The 24,061-nt window shown below is 34.5% G+C and overlaps 10 protein-coding genes across 10 annotated transcripts; 5 read left to right on the forward strand and 5 right to left on the reverse strand.

Moving 5' to 3' along the window:
• Window positions 1-541: 541 nt before the first annotated feature.
• Window positions 542-2,122, reverse strand: ATP2 (F1F0 ATP synthase subunit beta; the record flags this gene model as incomplete). Its single annotated transcript, XM_041551521.1, has 1 exon — window positions 542-2,122. One exon carries the CDS (start codon window positions 2,120-2,122, stop codon window positions 542-544), a length of 1,581 nt encoding a protein of 526 aa, XP_041407455.1.
• A 1,466-nt stretch (window positions 2,123-3,588) lies between these two features.
• On the forward strand, window positions 3,589-5,874 carry JHD2 (histone demethylase; the record flags this gene model as incomplete). The annotated part of the gene is made up of 1 exon (XM_041551522.1): window positions 3,589-5,874. The coding sequence occupies one exon, from the start codon at window positions 3,589-3,591 to the stop codon at window positions 5,872-5,874; it is 2,286 nt and encodes a 761-aa protein (XP_041407456.1).
• Window positions 5,875-6,148: 274 nt separating this feature from the next.
• ILM1 (Ilm1p) lies at window positions 6,149-6,784 on the forward strand (the record flags this gene model as incomplete). Its single annotated transcript, XM_041551523.1, has 1 exon — window positions 6,149-6,784. The coding sequence occupies one exon, from the start codon at window positions 6,149-6,151 to the stop codon at window positions 6,782-6,784; it is 636 nt and encodes a 211-aa protein (XP_041407457.1).
• A 247-nt stretch (window positions 6,785-7,031) lies between these two features.
• Window positions 7,032-8,543, reverse strand: RPN3 (proteasome regulatory particle lid subunit RPN3; the record flags this gene model as incomplete). The annotated part of the gene is made up of 1 exon (XM_041551524.1): window positions 7,032-8,543. One exon carries the CDS (start codon window positions 8,541-8,543, stop codon window positions 7,032-7,034), a length of 1,512 nt encoding a protein of 503 aa, XP_041407458.1.
• A 602-nt stretch (window positions 8,544-9,145) lies between these two features.
• On the reverse strand, window positions 9,146-10,528 carry STE24 (zinc metalloprotease; the record flags this gene model as incomplete). Its single annotated transcript, XM_041551525.1, has 1 exon — window positions 9,146-10,528. The coding sequence occupies one exon, from the start codon at window positions 10,526-10,528 to the stop codon at window positions 9,146-9,148; it is 1,383 nt and encodes a 460-aa protein (XP_041407459.1).
• Window positions 10,529-10,965: 437 nt separating this feature from the next.
• TDA4 (Tda4p) lies at window positions 10,966-11,796 on the reverse strand (the record flags this gene model as incomplete). Its single annotated transcript, XM_041551526.1, has 1 exon — window positions 10,966-11,796. One exon carries the CDS (start codon window positions 11,794-11,796, stop codon window positions 10,966-10,968), a length of 831 nt encoding a protein of 276 aa, XP_041407460.1.
• A 794-nt stretch (window positions 11,797-12,590) lies between these two features.
• Window positions 12,591-13,613, forward strand: ADO1 (adenosine kinase; the record flags this gene model as incomplete). Its single annotated transcript, XM_041551527.1, has 1 exon — window positions 12,591-13,613. One exon carries the CDS (start codon window positions 12,591-12,593, stop codon window positions 13,611-13,613), a length of 1,023 nt encoding a protein of 340 aa, XP_041407461.1.
• An 897-nt stretch (window positions 13,614-14,510) lies between these two features.
• Window positions 14,511-16,682, forward strand: ECM27 (Ecm27p; the record flags this gene model as incomplete). Its single annotated transcript, XM_041551528.1, has 1 exon — window positions 14,511-16,682. One exon carries the CDS (start codon window positions 14,511-14,513, stop codon window positions 16,680-16,682), a length of 2,172 nt encoding a protein of 723 aa, XP_041407462.1.
• A 302-nt stretch (window positions 16,683-16,984) lies between these two features.
• LIH1 (putative lipase) lies at window positions 16,985-18,094 on the forward strand (the record flags this gene model as incomplete). The annotated part of the gene is made up of 1 exon (XM_041551529.1): window positions 16,985-18,094. One exon carries the CDS (start codon window positions 16,985-16,987, stop codon window positions 18,092-18,094), a length of 1,110 nt encoding a protein of 369 aa, XP_041407463.1.
• A 755-nt stretch (window positions 18,095-18,849) lies between these two features.
• On the reverse strand, window positions 18,850-22,203 carry CPA2 (carbamoyl-phosphate synthase (glutamine-hydrolyzing) CPA2; the record flags this gene model as incomplete). The annotated part of the gene is made up of 1 exon (XM_041551530.1): window positions 18,850-22,203. One exon carries the CDS (start codon window positions 22,201-22,203, stop codon window positions 18,850-18,852), a length of 3,354 nt encoding a protein of 1,117 aa, XP_041407464.1.
• Window positions 22,204-24,061: the final 1,858 nt, after the last annotated feature.

The following is a 24,061-nucleotide window of genomic DNA, read 5'->3' on the forward strand; positions in this document are numbered from 1 at the left end:
ATGAAAATAGTTACTATCAAATTTAAGTTTAAACTCCGATGTAATATCAAGCAGCATAGAAGCAACATATACTATACCGTATTCTGAATACAAAAAAGATATTATTACTGTTAATATTATATTTGGGAGGTCTATATACATAGGTTATATACAAATAATGGACAATTATACAGTTAACGAACCGTCAAATGTAATATATCTAACTGATTTGTTTTATTTGACGCCCAAAATAATAATAATATTGTATATTTTATTGGTTACCATTAATTGGCACATGTTTTTGTATGTTTGTTAAGAATAAGAATAATAAATTTAGATAAAAAAGTAGAAATTGTAGGAAAATAATTTAGAAACTAGAGAAAGAAAGAAAGCGAAAAAAAATCCAATTCTAATTACATCTTTGAATAGTCTTTTTTCTTTTCATTTCCTTTTATAAAAACTTCTTTAATTATTTCTTGGTTCATTTTAAATTTAATTATAAGTTAAAGAATAATATTATGACATGTTGGACTTTCTATTTGATTTATTATGATTTGAAAATCTAATTAGCTTCAGCAGCCAACTTTTCGGCCTTGGCGACAACATCCTCGATACCACCAACCATATAGAAAGCATTTTCTGGAATGTCATCATATTTACCTTCTAGGACATCCTTGAAGGACTTAACAGTTTCCTTTAATCTAACTAACTTACCTGGAATACCAGTGAAGACTTCAGCGACAGCGAATGGCTGAGACAAGAATCTTTGAATCTTTCTAGCTCTTTCAACAGTTAATTTATCTTGTTCGGACAATTCATCCATACCTAAAATGGCAATGATATCTTGTAGGGACTTGTAAGTTTGTAAAGTTTCTTGAACCTTTGTAGCAACGTCATAATGTTCTTGACCAACAACAGCAGCATCCAACAATCTAGATTTAGAGTCTAAAGGATCGACAGCTGGGTAAATACCCAATTCAGAGATACTTCTTGACAAAACAGTAGTAGCGTCCAAATGTGCGAAAGTGGTAGCTGGAGCAGGATCTGTTAAATCATCGGCTGGCACGTAAACGGCTTGAACAGATGTGACGGAACCCTTCTTGGTAGTTGTAATTCTTTCTTGTAGTAAACCCATATCGGTAGCCAAAGTTGGTTGATAACCGACAGCAGAAGGAATACGACCTAGCAAAGCAGAGACCTCGGAACCAGCTTGGGTGAATCTGAAAATATTATCAATAAATAACAAGACATCTTGACCTTCTTCATCTCTGAAATATTCAGCGATGGTTAGACCGGTTAAAGCGACTCTGGCTCTAGCACCAGGAGGTTCATTCATTTGACCGAACACTAAAGCGACCTTAGATTCACCTTCCAAGTTAATGACACCAGTTTCTCTCATTTCACGGTAAAGATCGTTACCTTCTCTGGTTCTTTCACCGACACCAGTAAAGACAGAGAAACCACCATGAGCCTTAGCGATATTGTTAATCAATTCTTGGATGAAAACGGTCTTACCGACACCAGCACCACCGAATAAACCAATCTTACCACCTCTGGCGTAAGGAGCCAAAAGATCGACAACCTTAATACCAGTCTCTAAGACTTCAGCAGCAGTGGATTGTTCAGCAAAAGTAGGAGGATCAGCATGAATAGGTTTTCTCAATTTTGATTTAATTGGACCTCTTTCATCGATTGGTTCACCAATAACATTGATGATTCTACCCAAGGTTTCTCTACCGACAGGAACAGAAATTGGAGCACCTGTATCAGTTACAACTTCACCACGAACTAAACCTTCAGTACCGTCCATAGCAATAGTTCTAACAGTGTTTTCACCTAAATGTTGAGAAACTTCAAGAACCAATTTCCCACTTGGAGTATTAATTTCTAAAGCGTTCAAAATAGCTGGTAAATTAGTTTGATCGAATTGAACATCGACAACAGCACCAATAACAGCCTTAACTTTACCACTTAATTGAGTAGAGTTGTTGTTAGCTTGAGAAGCCATTGATCTTTTCCAGATGTTATTGTTTAACATTGGATTAGATCTAGCAAAATTGGTAGCTAGTCTAGCAGCCATTGGAGTTCTAGCGGCTTGGAAAGCCATACGGGATGTAGCAGAATAAAGTCTTGGTAACACCATTATTGTAATCTAAAAAAAGATATGAAAATAAGCAAATATTATCAAAATAATGTCGATTCCCTAAGTATTAAATCTTACTTTTTTTTTTAATCAAAAAAAGAATAAATAAATAATAAAGGGGTGGAAAGTTAAATGTTCAAAATATAATAATCTGTTTAAAAGAGATAATTAATCGGGAGAATTGGGTACAAAAATATAAGTAAACCACAGACACCGGATATAGCACTTTTATAAATCAGAAATGATTCTTTCTCACAACGATAACAAAATCAACAGAACAAAAATACGAAATTAAATGAAATACTACTCCTAATAGTTTTCAATTCTCTTTTCCTCTTTTTTCAAGTTGTAGATATAATATATAATAGAAGAAAGAAAAATAAAGAGAAAACGATGGGTAACACAGTGTAAAGAAACTCCTTTAATAAAGGTAACTATATCTCTCTCTCCCTCTCATATATATATATATAAAGTAAGATAGAATATAATTGATCAATTGGCCCCAATCCGTCTTCTCCCTTCTGGTTGGCCATTCATTCTCTTACAACCTGAAAGCTCTATTTACTATTTCGTCTCGCATCTGCTCTCACCCCCTCCCTCCCTTCGCTCCCTTTCGCCCCCCAGAAAAAAGAGTGTGACAGGCGAAGACGCTCAATTTTCTCGAGTTGCGGTTGGGTTCCTACGGAGGTTTCACTGTAGACCGTGAACAGAGCGCTCTGATTGGTCAGGAAATTCGATGGGAGGAAAAAAAGGAAACGGTCACGTGCACATATGAAGCGGGAGGGTAAGACCGCACGTAATATGGGCGGGTAATACCTGATTTTCCAAGTTGCCTTTATATCCTTATATATTGCGATTTCGGTCACTTCCAAGAATCTTTGTCCTAATATGTTTGTCTAACTTCAGGATTTTTATTAAGATAGGCATGTATTTCAAATATGTTGTTAGCAAGTTGGTCTTTGCTCATTGGAGAGAACGTCATAGTGTTCACGTAGCCTTCAGTATAGACAACATTGTTGTTACTCAAAAATATATATATATATAATAAATATTACACTGATTGTTTTAGTAAATAGGTGGGGGGGGGGAGTAACGTTATCCACTTATAAAGATACATATAGATTGGTAAAGTATTCACTCACCCGTGTACCTTATTAAATGTTATTACCTTCTTTGTTTTTCCGGGATTACTATAGTTACAGATAACCTTATTTTGTTCGATTCAATCTTGCCGAGAAGAATTTGAAAAACAGTCAATTCTGTAAGGAAAATGCTTAAATAAGGGTAAAAGGGTTCATATTAAGGGTATGGATCAGATATAATATTTTACTTAAATTTATTTATATACATATAAATATATAAATATAAATAAATGCTTAGATTTATACCATATTATCGTACATTGGCTTAGTGTTTGTTTGGAATTAAAAGGTCGTTTGACTCTATTATATATACTAAAAAAAAAGATGAATTTAGAAAGGATACCAACCGTTTACCCTACAGAAAATGAATTTAAGAATATTATTACTTATATCTCGGAGTCTCGTATAAGAAGATTGGGAAAGAAATATGGTATGATTAAAGTTGTACCACCTACAGGATTTAAGCCACCATTATCGTTAGATCTTTCAAAATTCAAATTTAGGGTTAGAAAACAACAATTGAATCAGTTGAATTTAATCAATAGAGCAAGATTGTTTTTCATTAAACAAATTAACAATTATTTAAAATTGAATCAAATAAAAGTTTGCAAAAAAAAATATTTTTTGGTTGATAATAATAAAGATGAAAAATTTAAATTATATCTCTATGATATTTACATTTCAGTACTAAAATCATATAATCCATATATTACATGGGATAAATTGTTAATTTTAACCAGGGATCATAGAAATAAAGCTTTATTGATCCCTTCATTAAGAGAAGTTGAAAAAAATATCAAGTTATGGAAATGTTTAGCAAAACAATTTGATAACATCCCTCTTTCAACTTTAAAATATTATTTTGATAAATATATCAAGGATTACTATTCGTATATCCATTCTCAATATCGTCAAAATTTATCAACTTTGCAATATAATGACGATTATCCGATATCTTTGCTTAGTGACAATGAAGAAAGTGAATTAGAAATTACTGATGAGGATGGGGATGAAGAAGGAAATGCAGAAGAATGTGTATTATGTCATGAGTACGACCATATAGAAGACCTTATCACATGTAACTCCTGTAAGAAATATTTTCATATTGGTTGTATTAATGACACAAAAGGTGAAAAACATATTGAAAACACAATACCATCTTCTAGTCTAGAAAGTTGGATTTGTAGAAATTGTGTTATGGGTAATGGGTATTATGGATTTCATATGGGTAATCAATATTATTCATTGATGACATTCCTCGAAGTAACAGATTCGAAGAGAGCTCTCCATGACGATAATGAAGAATTATCTAAATTAGAGAAAGAATTTTGGCAATACGTAAATGATATTGATAATACAAAAAATGTAAAATATGGTGCAGATATTCATAATTCTGTGCCTGGTACCATATCTGGGTTTCCAACTTCAAATTATATTCCTTCTTCGCAGAAGGATAATATAAAGGAGTATATGTCATATGCCATACATCCGGCAAATTTAGTTAATTTACCAAATTCTAAAGGATCATTATTACCTTTATTTAAAGATACAATATCTGGAATGACAATACCATGGGTTTATGTTGGATCAAAATTTTCAACTTTTTGTTGGCATATGGAGGACCAATATACTTTAAGTGCTAATTATCAACATGAGGGTGCATCAAAAGTTTGGTACAGTATCCCTGACTCAAGTTGTACCAAATTCCAAGATTATTTGGTCTCAACGACTCCTGATTTATTTTTGAGACAACCAGATCTAATGCATCATTTAACAAGTTTAGTATCCCCAGATATACTTACTCAGAATGGTATAACTTGTTATAAAGCAATTCAAAATCCAAATGAATACATAATTACCTTCCCGAAATGTTACCATTCCGGTTTCAATTCTGGTTATAACCTTAATGAAGCTGTAAATTTTACCGCAGATTTCTGGTTACCATATGGTATGAGTGCTATTGACGACTACAAAATCTCCAAAAAACAATGTGTTTTTGAAATGTTTGATTTACTTATTACAATACTTAAGAATTACTTGGGAGGTAAATACACAGATATGTTTAATGAATCACTTGTTAGAGATTCCTATGCAATTTTACTTAACAGGTTTAATGAGATGAATAAAGACCTATCTAGGATTAACGATACTTGGAACTTAATCCCAACTTTTATTGACCGAGCTGGGCTCAGGTCTAATATGAAAATGTCAGAAAATATGTTAAAATCTGGAATATCAAGCATCAAGAATAATTATGACTATGAAGATGAACATAATGAAGAGGCACAATTATATTGTGCTCATTGTAAGACAATATGTTCTTTTGCCTTTGTAGTTCACCAAAAGAATGGAATTTTAACAGTGAAATCTAGGAAAAACCTGAACGCAGACAACTTTCAAAATTGGGCGAGATTTGTTACGTACGTCTATAAGAAAAGGCCAACAACGGACTTTGATATTCTCTGTTTACATGATTATCTAGCCATGGAGGAATATGAAACAGGTTCCATATCCTCGCATAATGAAAATGACGAGCTTTATATCTTGAAAGACATGGAGCATATCAAAAATCTTCTTTATGACTCGGGGGACAAGATAGATAAAATGTAACATATATATAATCAATTTTTCTAGATATGAAAAACTGGTTAGTATTAATTTTATACATCAAAATAGTCTTCTAATATATAACTTTATAAGTTTTTCAAAATATGTCTCTAGATTTATGTGTGCCACATTGCAGACTTAGTGTTTCCTGTCGCTATTTCCACACGTAAAGGGCGAAAAATTTAAAAAGTTCACCAATATAAGAGGCATCGGTGGCACTATAATAGAAGATTACGTAACTAACAATAACCAAATACAAAAGCATAACCAACTAAAGATGACTGTCCTAACTTCTGTCAATGTTCTGTACTTCAGAGTTGCATACCTCTGCTCGCTAGGTTTCTTTTGTTTCAAAAATGTCAATTCTATCCTTGATAATTCATATTTCCTAGTTTTCACACAGGCAATGGATCTGCCACAATTGACAATGTCACAATATAGTGCACAATTAGGTCTATTTGGTGTTTTATTTGGTATGTTGGCATTCACCGATCTTATTCCTTTACTAGAAGACAACAAAACATATTTCTATTCTATTGTTCCAATTAGACTATTAGCTTATTTCGTTATTGCAACTTTATCATATACGTGGAAATCCAATTTATTTCTACATAATAATGTGATATTTATCTACTGTTTTTCTGAAATTTGGATTAATTTTGTGATTTACAATTCCTTGAGGGAGGAAAAGGAAGTTTTCTTCAGATCTGAGGAGAAAAAGAGATATATCGATGAGTCTATTGACGATGAGGATGAAGCATTTGGTACCGCAACTTTGGAGATCGAAGAGACTATCACCACTGAAACTGTTGAAGAGGTAACTCCGGAAGAATCTATTAAAGAAGCAACCCCAAAGAAAACTGTTAGCCAATCAAAGAAGGGCAAGAAGAAGAATCACAAGAAGAAGAATTAGAATTATATTATGTCCACTCCTTTGCATTTTTTTTTATTTGCTAACCTTCAAGAATTAAAATTCTGTGCATTCCATATCATCTCGATTTAAGTTGCATTTTATTTAGAATATCCATGTTAGCAAATGTATCATTTGAGTATAGTAAACCTTGTTACCGTTACGTATCACTATTATTATTATTATTTTTATTATTGATCATTCTGTTATTAAGAACTTTACATATTTATGTGTGTATCTTTAAATATCTCTACAAAAATCCTAAATCATCAATATCAGAGAAATCCGATATGTCATCTAGGTAATCTACAGAATCAGCATCATTATTTTGTGTTGAGTTCTTTACCTTCTTGTTATCCTCAGGATATCTCATTGCCATGACAGATTCATCGTGCAATTGTGTCACAAATTGAATTCTAGCATCAAATGTCTTTTGTGGATTATTTGTGTCATAAACATTCAAAAGTTCAGAGGTCTCAATGTAACCCTTTTCATGATTAATGCTTGCTTCGATGACGCCATCTCTAATAGATCTTGATACCATGTATTCTGCAGCTTGCTCAGAGTCCAAACGTAACTTTAGGCATATATCCTTCAGTGATATTTTCTTGTATGTCAATGATATCATTCTAATACCGGTCTTGATAACGTTTGATCTCAATCTAACACATAATTGGTAGTTACTATCATGAACTAATTGAGATTTGAATCTGGATATTATATACGAGAATTTCTTTAAGTCACCTAATTTTACTGTATTTGTCAAATGATAATATGGATATAATGATTGTTGCATATCGGCTTGATGGAAGAAAGAAAGTTCTGGAATATCACCCATTAATAATTGGATGACACAATGTAATTTATTTGCTTGTTGTAAGAAACCTAAACTATTGGCAGTATGTGGGGCCTTTCTAATGGCAGTAATAATAAAATCATTGGCAGTTGTATAATCTAATTGAATAGCATTAATCTTAGACATGTAGAAATAATAACGAGCCTCCAATGGGTTAGATACATTTGTAGTTGGAAATTCCACTTTTCTAACAAAATCATCAGCAGAGTTAACATCACCATCTGCTAAATAATTTCTAAGGATCAAATTTATTAACATGGCTCTTGTTTCATTATCATGTTTCAAAGATGCTGTCTTTAAGGATTTGATCATCACAGTACGTATTTCAGCATTGGCTACATCACCAACAGATTCATAACCAAGGATAATATAGAACCATAATTTTGCACTTATTAAATCTAAGGAACGCTGATTGTAAACTTCTAAAATAGTTGGAAGAATAATTTTTGAATTGAATGTTTCCAATTCAGTAAATTTTTTGGAGTCTAATAGATAGAGTTGGACTAAAAGATGGAAAAAAGTATTCAATTCTGGGGATACTTCAATAGTCTTTTGAGATGTAATCTTATAAAATGCAGCAGGATATTGAGCTCTCAATTTCTCTGCATTAGGAACATTAGATTTATGATTATCATTGATATATTTCAACAATGGAATCTTAAATGCGGATGTATCTGGATATAGAATATTAACCAAAGCGGCTAGAGATTCTTGAGTCAAGCTATTCTTTCTAATTGTACTCAAATCCTTTAAACCTCTCCAGACATGACGAGAATCCAAAGAAGTAGTTGCCTTTGATATTTCCTTAAGAGTCTCCATAATTGTATCAACCGCCTTTTCTTCAGCGTACTTTGTCACTAAAGTAGCATCTTCATTGGTATCAACTTCCATCAAATCAGCTGTCATCTTTCTTGGTATATGTTATTGGATAATATATAAGTAAATTAGTGGCAGGAAAAGTAAAAACTGGATTCTCTGTTTGAATTCAATTAACTTTGCAATAGAATGACGAGGTAACGTTAGTTAGATCGTTCAATGAAACACTTTTGATTTTTCAAAAACCCTTTCTTTCTTCTCTAAGGTCCAGTTTGCCACCCAAATTTACCACTTTTAACATTCAGGAATTCCCCTTTGTAAAAATAAATTATATATATCAAGTATTCTGTCTTCGCCCTTCGTACTGTTTTCCCTCACACTGTGAGCGAAGACGGGCCGCCCGCTAAATTTTTGATATTTTTTTTTGTTTTGGAAGTTTTTTGAATGAATTTGGGGTCACCCCGCCATTACGCACGTGACGTTTGACTGTAATATATGAAACTTAACTTGTAATTTATCAACCAAATATATATATTACTTACGTAGGTATCTATCTATTTAAAAATATAGGCTTTGTATATAGTATACATGTGTAAATATAGTTTAGAAACCGAAAATATAGGGTGAATGAGAAATGAAGAGAGAGAGAGAGAGAGAGAGAGAGAGCTTGAGTGAAAACAAACGTTTTAAAATCAAGCTTTCTTCTTTTCACTAACGTATCCAAGGGCATTTAATCTTTCAGCTAATGTTGGATGAGAGTAATGGTAAGCAGAATACAAAGAATCGACATTCATAGTAGATAGATTCTTAATCTGTAGATCGATTAGAGCACGACATAAGTTTTGAGTGTAACCCAATCCTTTAGCATAAGCGTCAGCTTGATATTCTTGGATTCTAGACATCAGACTCATTGCAAATTGCATTGAACATTCTAATGGAGTTAATAAGTCATTGAATAGCATAAAACCGATAATAATTGGGAAACCAGTGGTGAACACTTTAGTTGGAATGGCGACTTCTGGGATGGTTCCTTCAGCGGCATTAACGACAAATCCAAAAGTTTCATAGAAGGATAAGTTACGATAGACACTGGTGAAAAGGGAGAATATAGCAAATGTGTGTAATTGACTGAATACAACCATGTTCAAGACATGGTTCTTTTGCCAGTGACCAATTTCGTGAGCTAACACGGCGGTAATTTCATCAACAGAGTTGCTATTAACTAAAGTATCAAAAAGGACAATACGTTTGCTTGTGAATGGTAACCCAGTAAAGTAAGCGTTAGAGTGAGAAGATCTTTTGGAGCCATCGATGACAAAGATTTTATCCAATGGGAAACCAACTTTCTTTGCCAGTTTTTCAATAGATTGTTTCAATTCACCATCTTCTAATGGAGTAAATGTATTGAACAAAGGCATGATATACACTGGAATCAAAGTCATTGCAAGGATCTGGACAACTAATAGGAACAAACACACGTACCATAGGAAATTAGTTTCGAATAAATCAAAAATCTTCAAAAACCCATAAAGGATTGGACCACCAAGCGCAACTCCTAAAAGAGTACTCTTAATCATATCAACGATCCAGATCTTTATAGTTGTCTTATTGAAACCAAATCTTTCTTCCAAAATGAAATGGCTGTAATAAGAGAAAGGTAATTCGGCAACGGTAGAGATATTTGAAAGAACCAGTAAGAACCATAAACTTTGAGCAATTGTAGAGACGGCCCTGTATTGAACAGGTAGGATTGTAGAGACTTTGTTCCCTAAATGCCACAAACGTGGAAACAAATCCAATTTCACGAAAGCAATCTTTTGGATCAATGCATATAAATCAGACACAATAGAGAATCTAATTTTTGCCTTTGAATAAGCCTCAGATTTTTCAAAGGTCTCTTGATCAATTTCATTCTCCAATACTGCAGGTAATTTATTAGAACTTAATGCATTGTATTGACGGTAAGAAATGTATGTTTCAAATAGGAATTGGCCTGCAGAGAACCCAATAATGATACTTTTCCAAGGGATGTTGGGGCTGTCACAAATAGTTTGCAAAGTTTCAAAAACACTCATTGTAAAACAGATGATTGAACGATTTGTGTTGATGTATAAATCGTAAAAATTCCAATAAGAGTTTTGTAGTGAACCAAACTTCCATCTATATATAAGCTAATCTTATCGTAAAATAGTGTCTGTATCTGTCTCTAAATCGTGAACACATTATAGAATAAAGAAATTGAAAAATTCACAGAACCACGTAAGCCATATTGCTCTCTCTCTGTGTGCGCGTTACTTTGTCGAAAAGGGCAGCAGCATCCTATTCTCTTTCGGGTTATGTAAAGTACACAAATAATTTGAAGCATTCGCTGGGAAGCAATTAGGTGAAATAAAGGGTGTCGCTATCTCATGTTACGATAAGGATGCCACACGATTATTTTATTTAGGAGAAGAGAAGTACATATAATTATGTATTATTCAAATACAAAAAAAATATTCGTGTATAAATTTATTTAATGTTTCTTGGTGGTGGTGGTTTCAGATTTAGAAGCCAATTTCCTAGCAATCTTAACCATCTTGTGAAACCAAACGGCATTTAAGGCTGTCAATGTAAGATTCAACGCAATTAAACCGATGGATCTGTACTTTGGTACCTGATCCCACTCTTTAATAAACTGTCTAAACAAAATGAAATTAGCAGTACTACCCCAAAGGATCCTTACTACAAAAAACACAGCCATTAAACATAGACCATTAATGATATTTAATGGAGTTGGCACCACAGTCTTCACTGTCATATCTTTTCCTGAAGTCAACTGAATGATATACCAATTGACATTCACAAAGGGAGTACTGATTTCATAAAGTAAATATTTACCAATCCAAGGTTGGCAACATGGTCTCAAGGAAATTAACATGACGTACAGAGACCCGATAGCATGAGCGAAAAATTCTAAACCATATAATTTATAATTCTTGATACAAATGGTCAAATCCCAAAGGAAATAACCACAACTTAATGCGGCAACCATTGATGATTGGTGATCCCAATATGTAGCAATACTTGTGTTTAAAGGAATGGATAAAGTCGGCCATAATATATAAAGAGAGACAAATGCTTGAACCATAGACACCGTATGAATGTCAAAATCATCTTTTAAATCATCATTAGTGATCGAAGTGTATGATTTACCAAATACAATCCGGTTTGCCAGGGGTGCTATAAATTTATGAATAATGAAATAGAACATCGTACTGTATATGATCTCATGTAAATGAGATAAGTACAGAGACTCGGACTCCGGAAACCATGAGTATTTCAGCAATGGGTCCAAACGTTCCATAATGTGTGTGGTTATATCTACAAAAGTATGCAGTATTGGTTTCTATGTAGTAATCCAAGAAACATTCTGACAAGAGGGAACATCCTGCATCTCCTTATATATATATATGTGAGATTTGTTTCACTTTGCTTTAGCTTAAGGCTCTTAGTTGCGTTCCAGAGATTATATAATACGTAAAAACAGATATTGTTCGTTGGGCGCGCGGGTTGGAAGTTCCTCTGTCCCTGTTTCTGGACTTGTCCTGCACCAATTTCTCTGCAGAATGAGTTGTTGAGTTGAATATTCTCTCATTATATAAATGGTTGACACACAACCATATAATGGTTTAAAAAAAAAGGATGGCAAGCAGGAGGAACTATGACTACAAGCTCAACTACCTGTCGAGTCGAGACATACGTAGTCTACCACTCAGCGTACATTTCTTGAACTGTCAATATCACATTAAGTAATCGTCACCTCTCACACAGCTCACAGCTTATCCATCACTCACTGAACGACAATCCGTCCGTTAAATTTTCCAGCTGAAAATTTTTTTTTTCCGTTTTCGTACTGAAATTTCTTGATGGCCCCACAGAGGGAACGACGAACTTGATAAACTGTGGGAGCCATAGGGATGAGTAGTTTGAACTGGGATACAAAGTTGTGAATGTGAAACTTTAGGTTATACTTATATATATATATATATAGATAGACGTTGCTACTACTATTATATGTTTGCTAGATATCTCTCTCATACTCCCTATTCAATTCTACCAAGACTATTCTCACACTCATCCATTCATAAACGATTCGTAATGTCCCCAATTCTGATCTGTCTAGGTAACCCATTGCTTGACTTACAAGTCGATGTTACCCCTGAGTATCTTGCTAAGTACTCTTTGAAAGCTAATGATGCTATCCTCCTGGATGGTGCCTCCAACGATCCAAAGATGGCTATCTTCGGTGAAGTCTCTAAGATGCCAGAAGTCAAATTTGTTGCTGGTGGTGCCGCTCAAAATTCAGCTAGAGGTGCTGCTTACGTTCTAGGAGCTAACCAAGTAGGTTATTTTGGTTCTGTTGGTAATGATCAATTTTCTGCCAAATTGGGCGAAGAGAATGCTGCTGCAGGTGTTGTCTCCTTATATCAAGTTCAACAAGATATCGGTACTGGTAAATGTGCTGCTTTGATTACAGGCCATGACAGATCCCTAGTGACTGATCTGGGTGCTGCTAATCATTTCACCCCAGAGCATTTGGAGAAACACTGGGATCAAGTCGAAGCCGCTAAATTGTTTTACATCGGTGGATTCCATTTGACTGTCTCTCCTGCTGCTATTGTCAAGTTAGGTAAGCACGCTAAGGAAACTGGCAAGCCATTTGTCATGAACTTAAGTGCTCCTTTCATCCCTCAGTTCTTTAAGGATGCTTTGAAGGAATGTTTGCCATACGCTACTATCGTTATTGCTAATGAATCAGAAGCTGCCGCATATGCTGAATCCTTTGGTTTGACTTGCGATACTACTGATCTAGAGGCCATCGCTAAACAAATTGTTGGTGGTGACTCTAACAAGACTGTTATCTTCACCCACGGTCTAGAACCAACTGTGGTCACGACCACTAAAGGTTCCACTTCTTACGAAGTCCATCCTTTGGAAAAATCCAAGATTGTAGACACCAATGGTGCAGGTGATGCCTTTGCTGGTGGGTTCATGGCCGGTCTAGCTCAAGGTAAGCCATTGGACACTTGTATTGATATCGGTCAATGGTTAGCTTCTTTGTCTATCCAAGAAGTCGGTCCTTCTTATCCAAAAGAGAAGCTTACTTACACTAAGGTCTAAATCTTGGAAAGAATAAGGAGAAATAAATAATTAAATAATCAAAGAGATATTATAATATTGTCTGCCTCTTGTGCAACATATATATCTCTCTAACCTTGTCATTATAGTACCTATAGTATTATTGTTTTTTTACAACTACGTATCTGCCCTCCAGAAAGGGTTCATATATATTCTACCACTACAATTCAAAAGTAAAGAACAGAGAAAAAAGGCAACCTAGGAAACCAATACCTACCCTCGACAATCACACTTCGATGTTAATCTTATACGCCTCCTCCTGTCAGATCTATTTTTGGTCGAAGATCCAACTATCTTGTATAATTCATCTGTTAATCGATCCGAATCTTATATTAGCCGAATGTTGCTTAACTAAAAGTGAAATTGCCCCTCTCCGCGTCATGGATCGCGTTATTCCTGCTGTTCGATACTTTCAGTTTCAGGCTGTACAATGGAGGGGCAGACACAGAGGGAAGAAACAGCAGTAAGAGACAAAGGAAACGTGGATACTGGAATATCTCAATATATACCATAAAGGTTATGACAAACGCTATGTGCAGAAGTTTTGAATAGGACGGATGGTCCTAAACTAAAGGTATATTGGCACTATACTCATTGATCATATATATATAAGTACTGGTATTGGTATTCTATATTTGAAACGATCATCTTTATTCTCTGGGGGGAACAAAAAAAAAAGGTTTAACTAACTTAAACAGGAAATTAATAATAACGCAAAGGGTCACTAATAGTAAGAACACTGGTCTACTTAACATAAAGGTCTATTAAATCTAGACTTCTTTTGCTTTAAATAACCCATTACAGTACACTCTTTTTCTGGTTCTATTTTTGAGTTTTCAGACACTGAATCGACCATAAAAGTGATACAATAAGAAAATTATGAGCAGGATAGAATGGTTATTTAAATTGGCACATCCTGCTACTTTGTATACAAATGCACATTTATCTCTAAGTTTTATATCTCCTAGTGTTGTTCATGTGGTCGTATGTTTTGTTCTGTTAGGTATTTGTGCATCAGATTATTTATGTCCTAATGTTGCAGCCATTGCAGATTCAAGTTATTCTGATCAATATGTGACTAGAAATCAGGTACGAAATACGGGTGCTCTGATGGCAGTACTATTGTCCTGGTGTAATAGTTCTCCAGATTTGTTTTCTAACTTAGTCAGTTGGACCACTTCATCCTCGCCTGCTGCAGCGGCATTATCTATCGGTGAAGTATTAGGTGCGTGCGGGATCATACTATGTGTAGTAGAAGGTTCGATATTCATTATAATGTCCTCGACTACTATATCTATAACTAATAGTCAAAGAAATAGTATCCTAAAGGATTTGTCTTTTACAGCTGTTGCTATGTTAATTATGACCTATGTTGCAATTCAAAATAAAATTACGGTATTCAATTGTATGCTAATGATGAGCGTGTATGCGATCTACATTGTAATAAAATTGACTCCTCACAAATACCAGGATAAGATAATTGCAGCTATTAATAGTAATACCGGGGTAGCTACGCAAGATACTATACCGTCAGTTCAAAATGATACCAATGTGGATGTTGCAAATGAATTCTTGGATCAAGAAGCATTATTAGCTGATGATGATCTCCAATCGTTTAGCTCTACACATATAAGACCAGGGATTAAACCGAGTCTTATCTCTGTCATGGACTATAACAGTCTATTGGGAATGTTAGAGAATTCATCTTCTGTTCATAATGAAGCATCTCATGAACAAGCAGAAATGGTATCCATGCAAGGAAACAGTTTTATTCTGCCGTCCCAGGGAAGTAATAACAGCAGTAATAAGAGACCTGTTTCAGAACCTCCGGCTCATTTATCTATTCCAACCATAGAAATTAGTGATACAGGATCTCTAAATACATCTCCAATTGACTTTCATCCATATTCAGATAATCCTGATAGTGAATTAGAGTCCGAGGTTCATTCTGTGACACTGAACAATACAAACATTACAAAATTATTATTAAGAAGCAAGAAATATAGAAATTTGACATTAAAGTTACTTGCTCCACATTTAATCAATTATAAATCAAAATCAAAAGTTGATCGTATCTTATCAATATTGGCTATACCGTTCGTACTTGTCTTACAAATTGCATGTCCAAAAAATTTAGAGATTATGGAATATGATGATATAAATTCAAAATATACTTTAATAAGATCCCATATTATTGTTTTTTTGATTCAAGCAATTTGTAGTCCAGCTATAGGTTTCATTGTCGTTTCGTGTCTTTCAAATTTCGAATTTGCTAATTTTTTTTGGTTATTCCCAGTCAGTATTACAATCTGCATAATAACGTTGATAATAGTTTTTTATCAATATGTGAAATTACATAACAAGTTTTCATTGTTTGAACAAACTTCTGTAGAGGCAGAAGAAAAAACTAGGAGACGTCGTGAATTGGAAAGACTGCACGACTCTATTCAGTTAATATTCATAAGCATAGGTATTATAAATGCCATCCTTTTTATTTCCATGATTGCAAACTCTTTGATAGAGATGATGGAATTATATCAAATCATTACAGGTATATCCAAGGCAATTCTAGGTCTAACCATATTCGCATGGGGTAATTCTATTAGTGATTTGATCTCAAATATTGCAATGTGTAAATTCTACTTGAAGGTACCTCACCAAGACGATTTGGAGCATATTCAAGCTGTTGCCACTAAATTTTTTGTTATATCATGTACATCCTGTTTAGGTGGTGTCATGTTGAACTCAATGTGTGGTATTGGTCTTAGTGCATTTATCGCTATGGTATTTGTGCATGACCATTCAGGACAATGGTGGTTCTTCTTATCAAGAAATTTGGAAGATGCAGGATCAGAAAAGCATTATAACGCAAAATTTGTTGTTCCCTGTCTTTTCATAATATTACAAGTCATCTTTTTGCTAACTATATTTGGAGGTCCAAGATATATCACCCAATGGACTAACCAACATAGAAGGACAGTAGGTCTGACTATGTGTGGAATATGGGGGGTGGCAACTTTATTTAATGTATTCATTGAAATATTTAGTTAATTTATATCGTCATTCATTCATTCATTCATTCATTCATTCATTCATTCATTTATTTATTTGTTTGTTCATTTTATACTGGGTTGTAATTTATTTACTATTTTTTTGTTTTGCTTTTTTGGCATTGTTAGACTTTTGTGACAGGTATTTTGATTGGCGGCTGCCATAAAACAGTGTCAAAATATAAATGTTTCATATATAAAATAAATAATGTATTTGATAAATTAATGGTTTAAACTTACACACTTCTGGGATACAGTCTAGTTCGATTGGATTTTTACCCTTGGTTAGAGAATTTTTGCGCCATGTTCCCAATAATATATTTGATTTTGGTTCACGCCCTCATTGCTCTCACCAATGGTCAGTCTGCTCATGTTGATGTTACAGAAATGCAAGGCATAAATATCCAAAATACAAATTCCAAGATAAGCATGGATGATCATGACGACGATAATATGATTTGGATCCCGAATAACACTTATAAAAAAATAGTACACTATTCTAAAGTATGTGGTCTGACAAGTTGTATGAGATTGAATGGTATAGTCCAAGGTAAAAGACTTGATAAAGGTGGGTGCCCGAGACATCTCAGATTTTGTCATGATGAAGATATTAATCCAACAGCATCTGATACCACGATTGCTCTAGTATTAGAGGCAGATAAAGGCGAACTTGGTTCTGGTTTTATCATGGTCGATCATAAAAATAGAGTCATCACCGTCGTATTCAGAAGTTCTACAACAATCCAGGACTGGATTAGTGATTTTACAATTTTACCAATAGACTATTCTCCAGTCTGTAGTAAGGAGTACAAACGAAGTATCGAAAAAGGTATAATTAAAGAGTGCCGAAATTGTAAAATGCACAGAGGCTTCCATGTGTTTACTAAGACACTTAGTAGGCATTTTTTGAGAAAAATTGAAGGAATACTTGAAAGTTATCCAGACTTCCATGTAGTTGCGACAGGTCATTCATTAGGGGCAGCATTAGCCATTATGACCGGGATTGAGTTGAAACTTAGAGGATATGACCCATTGGTGTTAACATACGCTTCACCAAAGATTTTTAATACTGAAATGCAAGAGTGGGTGAATGAATTGTTCGACACAGAAGAAATACATGAACGTATAATGGAAAAGGGAAAACTTAACCTCAAGCATGGATATTTTAGGGTCATCCATAATGATGATTATATACCTTTGCTACCACCATTTTATCACACGGCAGGGATTGAAATCGTTATAGAAAAAAGAAATTTACCCCACGAACCTCAAGATCTAGATTACCGTGGACCTTCAGAAAAAGCTAATCTCATGACATCCAGCATGCTTGGTGAGGATTATGTTGATCAGCTCTTGCATACTTATGAGCACAGATCGTATTTCATTGATATGGGGTCATGTGCAAATTATTGATAAACGCGATGAAAGCTATGTAATTTCCTATAATTCAGTAGTTCATTATTAAAAAAATAAATTATACATGGCTCAAAATCACAAGACTTTAGTCAATTTCATTCTCTTATTCTTTTATTCCCAGATTGTTCTGTTGTATATTTCAATTGTTGGGAATTGTTATTTTGAATTATATTCTCGTCATTCATGGACCTTTTTCGTGGGTAATTGAATGTGGAATCGTTTTGAATAGGTTCTAATTTAGGATAATACTCTTGTAAGCTCCTATAGTACAATTCCTCTGTTTGTTGTTCTGTTGTGTGTTGCTTGACTTTATTCTGAGAATTTTGTTGATTGTTATCCAACTGTTCTAAGTAATAATCTTCATATGGATTTGTATTTTCCTGGTCCATAACTAACAATTTATTTGGTCATAAGGTTTAGTATTTTAGATGTATAATAATTGTTTATTTCGGCTTGTGATAGTCTAACTTTCATGTTGATTGAATATTTTATAGCCGGTCGAATATTTTGTTTGCTCGTTATTTTTCAGATCGTATAGTAAACTAGTCACGAATCTTGGACGTCCGAGTGCGGTACGATAAGTAAAACACCCTATATAAAAACATAAAAGTAATTAAAAAATTTGATTATTATTATTATTATTCATTATTAAATTTCATGATGAAACATTTTTGTTTGAAATGTACGATTAATTTACAGAGTTATGATGTATGTTAAATATTTATATAAATATCGGAAGTCACCTTTGTTCATTACATGGCTTTGTAACCAAGGAACTCTTCCCAGGAAAGAACCTCGCTTGGGATCTTTTTACTATCATCCTTCAATAGTTCGATCTTTTCACCGATTTTAGCGTGAAGAGCTTTTGCAAATAGTTGAGCAGTTTGTGGTTCATTGAACAATGGAAGAGCGAAATCAATAGCTTGTCTTCTCATTTGGTAGTCTTGGTCATCAGTATTTTCTGCTCTCTTAGATGCAAGGTTGAAGACACACTTGATATCATTATCTTCAAACATAGCACGAATCTTCTTGTTGTCATTCTTTGGGAAGTCTAGAATTCCAATAGCAACATCATTCTTGATATATTTAGCTAAGTATTCCTTAGTTTTCTGGTTTGGTGCAAAAAATTTGAAACCTAAATCTTCAATTTGATGAGCAACATTACCTAAGAAGTCCTTGGATAAGTCACCACCAAATAGAACACCAGATGGAGGTAAAGGAACCTTGAAGTTCATGGTACTTTGGATAGCAGTCCAGTAACTTTCTAGGGAGTTTTTACCAAAGGAAGCGACTTCACCGGTAGAGGCCATTTCAACACCTAAGAATGGATCAGCACCAGCCAATCTTGTGAAGGAGAATTGTGGGACCTTTGTAGCAACATAGTTGTATTGTCTGTCCATCATTAAATCGACAGGTTCTGGAACTTTGTCACCACCTAAGAAAGCCTTGACAGCAACTTCAATGAAGTTGACACCTAGAACCTTCGAGACGAATGGGAAGGATCTTGAGGCTCTAATGTTACATTCAATAACCTTTAATGGTTTCTTACCATCCTTGATTATTTGCATGTTGAATGGACCAGTGATGTTCCAAGCGATAGCAACCTTATCGGCAATATCCTTCAATTCACGCTTAGTGTCATTAGACAAGCTTTGAGGTGGTAGAATTAAGGAAGCATCACCGGAATGGATACCGGCGTTTTCAATATGTTCAGAAATAGCATGGACCAAGACTTTACCCTTATAAGCGACAGCATCGACATCAATTTCTTCAGCACCTTCAATGAATTTAGACATGACAACAGGATGATCCGGAGAGATATCAGAAGCCAAGGATAGTTTGATCTCAAGTTCATGTACGTCATTGACAACACTCATAGCGGCACCAGATAGAACATAGGATGGTCTAATTAATACAGGGAACCCAACCTTCAAAGCAAACTTGTTTGCTTCTTCCATAGAGGATAATTCACTCCATTCTGGTTGATCAACTCTGATGGAATCCAAAATTGTGGAGAACTTGTGTCTGTTTTCGGCCTTGTCAATATCTAATGGACTAGTACCTAGGATGTTACAACCATTTTCAAACAACGAAAGAGCAATATTTTGTGGTTGTTGGCCACCAACAGAAATAATACAACCTTCGGATTGTTCTAGTTCGTAGATATCCATGACTCTCTCGAAGGATAATTCTTCAAAATATAATCTGTCAACTTCATCGAAATCAGTAGAGACAGTTTCTGGATTGTAATTGATCATAATAGTCTTCTTACCTTCTTTTCTTAAAGTTGTAGCAGTATTAACAGCACACCAATCAAATTCGACAGATGAACCGATACGGTAAACACCAGAACCTAGGACTAACATACCATTTTCGTTAAATTCGACATCACTCTTAACAGCATTGTATGTGGTGTAAAGGTAGTTGGTCATGGCTGGGAATTCAGCGGCTAAAGTGTCAATTCTCTTGACAAATGGAACAATACCGTAAGATTTTCTTAGCTTTCTAATATCTAGTTCGGATTGTTTTAAGTCAGCAGAAATAGATTTAGCAATTTGTTTGTCAGAGAAACCTAATTTCTTAGCCTTGGTCAATATTTCTTTGGTCAATTGGTCCAGAGCTGTAACGTTAAATAGAGACCTGTAGACTTCGACGATATTTTCACACTTGTAAAGGAACCATTTGTCGATCTTGGATAAGTCATGGATAGTATCAACAGAGTAACCTTCATGGATCATAGCTTGACCAATGGCAAGGACTCTTCTATCGGTTGGATTAGCCAAAGCATCATCTAGTTGTTCCTTTGTAGCAAACTCACCTGGAGAACCTTGGAAACCAAGCATAGATGGGTCAATTTGTCTTAAAGCCTTTTGGAAAGCTTCTTCGTAATTTCTACCGATAGCCATAACTTCACCAACCGATTTCATAGAGGAACCGATGGATCTGTCGACATATTGGAACTTAGCAAGATCCCATTTTGGAATCTTTGCAACGATATAATCTAGAGAAGGTTCAAAGTTTGCAACAGTAGTCTTTGTAATTGGGTTTGGTAATTCTGGTAGAGTGTAACCAAGAGCGATTTTGGCTGCGGTATAAGCCAATGGGTAACCTGTAGCCTTTGAGGCTAGCGCAGAGGAACGAGACAAACGAGCATTAACTTCGATGACTCTGTAATCTAACCCATCTGGTTGTAAAGCGTATTGGACGTTACATTCACCAATGACACCTAGATGTCTAATGATTTTAATGGCAGCAGACCTTAACATATGGAATTCTTCATCGGACAAAGTTTGAGAAGGAGCAAAAACAATGGAGTCACCAGTATGAACACCTAATGGATCGAAATTTTCCATGTTACAAACAGTAATACAGTTATTAGCTCTATCTCTAACGACTTCATATTCTACTTCCTTCCAACCTTTTAAAGATTTCTCGACTAGGATTTGTGGTGATAAAGCTAATGATTGAGAAGCTAGTTGTCTCAATTCATCTTCATTGTTAGCAAACCCAGATCCCAGACCACCTAAAGCGAAAGCAGATCTAACAATAACTGGATAACCGATATTTCCAGCAGCCTCTAAAGTAGTCTCGATAGTTTCACAAGCAACAGATTCAGCGATTGGGATATTAATTTCTTTCAAAGCATCTGCAAATCTTTCTCTATCCTCGGATGTAATTAGAGTAGAGATTGGAGTACCTAAGACCTTTACTCCAAATTTAGACAAGGTACCAGATTGATCTAGAGCAATCCCACAATTCAAACCTGTTTGACCACCAAAAGTTAATAAGATAGCATCGGGACGTTCACGTTCAATGATATAAGTAATATATTCTGGAGTTACTGGTAAGTAATAAACTCTGTCAGCCAAAGAATGAGAAGTTTGATTAGTAGCGATATTTGGGTTAATTAAGATAGTCTTAATATTAGATTCTCTAAGGGCTTTAATTGCTTGGGAACCACTGTAATCGAATTCACCAGCTTGACCAATGGAAAGACCACCGGATCCAATTACAAGGACACAGTTAATACCTTCGACCAGTTGTGGATTATAAGTTGGTGAGTTAAAACTCGAGATGGATGGTTCAGTTGATGTGTAAATCGACATTGAATTTCTTTCTTTTGTCTTCTTATTTAATTAATGAAAGTATCTGAATCTTCTTCTTCTTCTTCTTCTTCTTCTAATCCTTCTTTTATCTTTTTTTTTTTTCAAACAGATGATAAATAATAATTCCAGAGAACATTTATTTAGACATATATAATATATTTGTAAAGGTTTATAATTCAAACTACAAATTTAAGACGTTATTACAACCTTCTTCCATTCTTCTTAAATTTTGTTTACATTATTTGGGATATTATAACAGTTTCAATTTTTTGCTGGACCAACTAAAATTTAATATTTCATCACAAATATTAAAAAATCCAAAACTTACCTTCGAAGTATATGAGTATTGTTTATTTATTATTAAACAGATTAGAAATTAAGTATTATTATTTAGTCCTTATATCAATAGATTGGTATACTATGAGTGTAAAGTACATCAAATAGTTTCATATTACTTTTGATATACAAAAAACACAAGTGTTTTTTTTTAGCAATAAAATCAGATGAACCCAGCAGCTTGCATTTGATTCCTTTTATTTTGTTCTTCCCACATCACTTCGTCTTCATCTGCTTCATGAAGTGCAAGATCTCTGTCTCTTTGCTTCATCTCTTCTTTTGCATCTTTCAACATATCCTGAGCCTTACTCAGCGATACAGTAGGCATATTATAGGAACATATAATGGGTGTGGAGTCATCAACTTCAATATTGGCCTTTATCAGCGCAGCCACCCATTGCCTCATCTCATCTTTGGAATCAACAGCAAAGTAATGAACTCGTGGTTGTGTAAATGTTAAACCTTTCTTAAACCCAGGTTGGGGTGGAACAAGTTTGAAAAAATATTTACCACGGCCAATACNTATATATATATATATATATATTAAGTTAGTTTGATATATCTTATATATAAGTAAAATGAAGTAAACGATCTTGTGTTTTTATAAGTGAAATGAAACTAAAGTTAGCTAAAAAATTAAATAAAAAATGATTAGCCGCCAAAGGAGAGAAACAAAAGAAAAATTATCCTTTCCCAGTCCTCCACTCCCCATATATACATATATATATATATATATATGTATATCTAAGTTTTGCCACCGTCGTCTCTCCCCACTTTCGCAAATGCAGAACACATGTAAATGTATCATGCGGTCCCACTCCCAATACGGAAGTGCAGCCGCCAACCTGCCCCCCAACCAACTTCCTCCCAACCCGTTTCTCCCATTACACCGAATACCCATAACTCAGTTCGTTTACAATAGTTAACACAGCGATATCATCGCCATACCTATCTATCTATCTGTTCATATATATATTTACAAGTCCGCACCCACAGCCACAGTCACCATAAAACGAACCGAGCAGGACAAAATAAAACTCCGACAAAATGCAATTTACCACATAATAATTAGGGAAACAGACATTTTAGAAGAGAGCAGAAAGAATGTCCCTCTATCTCTGCTACTATTACACCCATCCATCCCACTGCATCTATATCGACGTATAGTGGGATGACTCTATAAATAATCTGTGATAATGAGGGAAATATATACTTGTTAAAATTGAGAGTAGAGTGCACGCCGCACGTATGTTGTGATGTCGAATATATATACACTGTAATATATACCATGATGCGACAGATACACGATATATCGCATAGCGATGGGTATGTCAAATTGATTTAGAAAGAGCATTTCTTCCCTTTTCGCTCGTATTAATCATTCTTGTTCTCTCTTTTATATTTGATAGGGGAAATTTTCCCTTTATTTTCATTTTATTTAACGATAGATATATATATATATATATAAGGTTCTCGCTCATATATAAAGGAAATAAGTTCAATAATATAGGTTATTTGATAG

Source organism: Maudiozyma barnettii (genome assembly GCF_903064755.1).
Source record: "Maudiozyma barnettii strain CLIB 1767 genome assembly, contig: KABA2_07, whole genome shotgun sequence".
NCBI lineage: Eukaryota > Fungi > Ascomycota > Saccharomycetes > Saccharomycetales > Saccharomycetaceae > Maudiozyma > Maudiozyma barnettii.